The sequence below is a fragment of the Eimeria tenella genome, genomic scaffold (assembly GCF_000499545.2).
Source record: "Eimeria tenella Houghton genomic scaffold, Eth_scaff3076, whole genome shotgun sequence".
NCBI classification, from domain to species: domain Eukaryota; phylum Apicomplexa; class Conoidasida; order Eucoccidiorida; family Eimeriidae; genus Eimeria; species Eimeria tenella.
Genome location: NW_013542946.1, coordinates 2,133 through 3,908, shown reverse-complemented (window position 1 = coordinate 3,908; position 1,776 = coordinate 2,133). Strand labels below are relative to the sequence as shown.

General features: G+C 49.7%; 1 protein-coding gene across 1 annotated transcript in view; it reads left to right on the top strand.

Moving 5' to 3' along the window:
• Positions 1 to 273: 273 nt before the first annotated feature.
• ETH_00038945 (GI18945, related) overlaps positions 274 to 1,776 on the top strand; it is a gene marked incomplete at both ends in the record, with an annotated part of 3,226 nt that continues 1,723 nt past the window's right edge. Inside the window, 4 exons of the mRNA XM_013375997.1 lie at positions 274 to 351; positions 552 to 707; positions 1,027 to 1,155; positions 1,524 to 1,643. Of these exons, the coding sequence (XP_013231451.1) occupies positions 274 to 351; positions 552 to 707; positions 1,027 to 1,155; positions 1,524 to 1,643 (483 nt within the window). The remainder of the gene's footprint in view (positions 352 to 551; positions 708 to 1,026; positions 1,156 to 1,523; positions 1,644 to 1,776) is intronic.

Sequence of the window (1,776 nt, the reverse complement as noted above, 5' to 3'; positions counted from 1 at the left end):
GGACAACCAGCAGCAGCAGCAGCAAGAGGAACAGCAAAGCTCTGGGACCCCTGAAGGCTCAAAACGCTGCACAACCCTGGCGAACGAGGTTAGGGTTTAGGGTTTAGGGTTTAGGAGAATGTGCCTCAACCCCTGTTCAAGAATTCTGCACTTTTTGGAGCCCGCAAAAAGGGTTTAGGGTTTTGGAGTCAAGGCCAATGACCTTAGGGTCAAGCGAGCAAACCTCAGGGTTTAGGGTTTAGGGTTTAGGGTTTGTGGTGTGTGTTGAAGCTGATGAATGCTCTCGCCCGTCTGCTTTTCTTGAACGGCTTTTGCGTCAACGCCCCTCGTTGCTTCCTGGAAAAGGACGAGGTGAGGGTTTAGGGTTTAGGGTTTAGGGTTTAGGGTTTAGGGTTTAGGGTATCTATGGCTTGGCTGTGCGTCGCGGCGTTTGCTGCTGCTTGCAAACCCCAAACCCCAGAGCGTGCGCAGCAGCAGCAAGGGCCGGGGGAGGGTTTGGCGCGGACCAGCCTCTGCTGCTGCTGCTGCTGCTGCTGCTGCTGCTGCTGCAGCAAATCCCTTCGAACGTGATAGACCGCCGCTTCCTCTGGTGCAGCGGCTTCGGTGCTGCTGCTGCTTCTCCTTGTCCTTCTTTGCCCTTCATGTTTGCAAACCGCTCCAAAGTGCTGAACTGTTTGCTGCTCTGCTTCGCGGGCTCTCTCTCCAAGGTAGGGTTTAGGGTTTAGGGTTTAGGGTTTAGGGTTTGGGGGTTGGGGCGTCGGTTTAGGGTTTGGGGGTTGGGGCTTGGGTTTAGGGTTTAGGGTTTGTGGTGGGGCGAGGGTTTCGAAGAGAGTGCTGCGTCGGGGCATTCGGCCCTAGGGTTTAGGGTTTAGGGTTTAGGGTTTAGGGTCTTTGCAAGGGCGCCCAAGATAAACGAGGGAAGCTCTGACTGACTGTGGGGTCTGGAGTGCGTGGCGGCGGCTCTAGGGCCTAGGGTTTGGGGTTTAGGGTTTAGAGTTTAGGGTTTAGGGTTTAGGGTTTGCGCAGACCATCGACGAGTACTTGCGGCAAGAACCCCCCTGGCTGGCTGTCTTTACAGCTGGCCACAGTCCATACACCGCAAACCTCTTTTGTTCTCTCTTGAGTTCCATTTTCACTTACGACCCCGTCGGCTATGTGAGGGTTTAGGGTTTAGGGTTTAGGGTTTGGGGTTTAGGGTTTGGGGTTTGGGGCCTAGGGTTTAGGTTAGGGTTTGGGGCCTAGGGTTTAGGGCTTTGGGTTTGGGGTTTGGCGCTTAGGGTTGAGGGTTTGGGTTTGGGCTGAGGGTTCAGGGCTAAGGGCTGGGTTCAGGGTTTAGGGTTTAGAGTTTAGGGTTTAGGGTTTACGGTTCAGTGCGTCGTTCTTCGCTCGGACTCTCATTTGAATTCCAACTTGGAACTAGACAACAAACACAATTAAATCAAATTAATTAAATTTGTTTAATTAATTTAATTTAATTTAATTTAATTTAATTTAATTCATTTAATTATTCATTTTTGCTTCAGGGCCTCCCGCTCTCCCGCCTTTTTGCTGCTCCCGAGCCCGAGGCCTTCGTTTGTGCTGCGCTGCAGCTGCTGCTGCTGCTGCTGGACTTCAAGCCTTTGGTGTTTTCCGAAGTTGCTGCAGCAGGTCTTTTATTTCTTTTAATCTATTTATTTATTATTTTATTATTTTATTTATTTATTTATTTATTTTATTTATTTTACTTCTTTTCTTTTTTCTTTTTAATGTTTTCTTTCAGCTTTTATTCGCTGGGCT